This window comes from Prunus avium, chromosome 1, assembly GCF_965620075.1.
Source record: "Prunus avium chromosome 1, drPruAviu1.hap1.1, whole genome shotgun sequence".
NCBI lineage: Eukaryota > Viridiplantae > Streptophyta > Magnoliopsida > Rosales > Rosaceae > Prunus > Prunus avium.
The window spans coordinates 20,376,665-20,378,742 of NC_142284.1; the positions used below are offsets into that span (position 1 = coordinate 20,376,665).

Here is a 2,078-nt window from a genome sequence, read left to right on the forward strand (position 1 = left end):
AGTGCCCCGAGCAGAGAACTCCCACGTAGACGCATTGGTAAGCCTAGGATTAGATTTGGGTACCCAATTCAAACTCTCCATCCCGGTCGAGCACCTTGACTAACCAAGCATAGAAGAGGCAAAGCAGCAGGACTTGATGCAGATCGACGAAAAATTAGTGGCAAGATCCCATCATTAACTACCTAGTGCACAAAAACTTGCCCAAAGACAAATCAGTGGCCAGAAAAATCAAACAGAAAACTGTGAGATACTACATGAGAAACAACATGCTTGTTCGCAGATCATACTCCCGACCTCATCTTACCCGCAAACGCTCGAGGTGCTCTACAAAATACATGACGGTGAATGTGGGAATCACGCTGGGGGTAGATTGCTTGTCTAGAAGACTCTCATCATAGGCTATTTCTGGTCTACCATGCGCCAATGCTCGAAGATGTGATCGATGCCAACGTTATACGCCAATCCCTAGCCTGCCAGCCGAAGTATACCATCCACAAAACATTCCCTGGTTGTTCATGCAGTGGGCATGGACTTGGTGAGACCTATGTCGTCACACCTGCCAAGAAGGAGATGATGATTGTCGCCATTGATTACTTCACCAAATGGATTGAGGCTGAGGCTTTATCATTTACCAAGGAAGCTGACGTCGAAAGATTTATTCGGTTGCCCGCAGTCGATAGTAACCGACAATGGTACACAGTTCGTAGGCAGGCAGATCACCGCATTCTTTGCGAAGTATGGTATCAGACAGCACCTGTCAACTCCCATATATCCGCAAGGTAATGGCCCAGCAGAGGCATCCAACAAGATCATGCTGGACTGCTTGAAGAAAAGATTAGAAGGCGCAGAAGGAAAATGGGTCGACAAGTTGCCAAGAGTCCTATGTGCTTATCGCACAACCAAAAGGAGATCGACCGGCGAGACACCATTTTCCCTGTCCTATGGGACAGAAGCAATCATCCCCCCACACATCACAGTTCCTTCCATGAGCATGAAAGTCAACCTTAATCTGCTCGAAAAAGAAATGGAGAAGGCCATTATTCGAGTTATAGCCTACCAACAGCAGCTGACATCTTACTACAATAAGAAGGCCAAGATTAGACTATTTTAACCAAGAGACCTTGTGCTCATAATTTTTTTTATCACAGTACCAAGGCAAGGGTCAAAGAGGATGAAGCCCAACTGGGAAAACCCCTACATGATCAGCCTACCTGAGACAATGGAATGCCCACCACCTTCGAAGGTACTATCCATGAAGCTCCCCACTTACCAGTTGGGCTCCTAGCAGGCGAAGAGCCTTCCTCACTTCCATTGAAGACAAGCTTCTTTCGATGTTATCCATGTTGTTCATTTCTTTTATTCAATAAAGCGATGTAACCACACCAACATCAATACAAGTACAAGCTTTTCAATAGAGTATGTTTTCGAGCGTTGTGTCCCACAGACATACACATACATGCAATGAGCCTTACCACAATTGAAGACGAGTTACTTTTGAGTACAAGCTTCTTAAACAGAGTATTTTTCGAGCGTTATGTCCCACGGACATACACATACAAGCGACGAGCCTTACCTTCATTGAAGACAAGTTGCTTTCGAGTACAAGCTTCTTTAACAAAGCAATTTTCGAGCGTTATGTCCCACGGACATACACATACAGGCGACAAGCCTTACCTCCGTTGAAGACAAGTTGCTTTCGAGTACAAGCTTCCTCAACAGAGCATTTTTTGAGCGTTATGTCCCACAGGCATACACATACAGGCCACGAGTCTTACCTCCATTGAGGACAAGTTGCTTTCGGGTATAAGCTTTTCAATGGAGCATATTTTGAGCGTTATGTCCCAAGGACATACATATACATGCGACAAGCCTTACCCCCATTACTTTCTAGTACAAGCTTTTCAATGGAGCATTTTTCGAGCGTTATGTTCCATGGACATACACATGCAGGTGACGAGCCTTACCTCCATTCAAGACAAGTTACTTTCGAGTGCAATCTTTTCAATGGAGTATTTTACAAGAGCTATCTCCCCTGGCATACGCTTACAAGGTGCAATGCAAATTGAAGATTGAAAAAC

At 44.9% G+C, this 2,078-nt stretch overlaps 1 protein-coding gene across 1 annotated transcript; it reads left to right on the plus strand.

Annotated features, from left to right (window-relative positions):
* The first annotated feature begins 423 nt into the window (after window positions 1-423).
* Window positions 424-1,111, plus strand: LOC148297529 (uncharacterized). Its single transcript, XM_088247433.1, has 2 exons — window positions 424-679; window positions 780-1,111. Exons 1-2 carry the CDS (start codon window positions 424-426, stop codon window positions 1,109-1,111), a joined length of 588 nt encoding a protein of 195 aa, XP_088103559.1.
* The last annotated feature ends 967 nt before the right edge of the window (window positions 1,112-2,078 follow it).

Bases quoted from the DNA above. Each gene is read 5' to 3' on its own strand.
- LOC148297529 (XM_088247433.1), top strand. From the start codon at position 424: ATGCTCGAAGATGTGATCGATGCCAACGTTATACGCCAATCCCTAGCC. The intron at 680-779 runs GTAACCGACAAT...TATATCCGCAAG, and splicing joins TCGGTTGCCCGCAGTCGATA to GTAATGGCCCAGCAGAGGCA.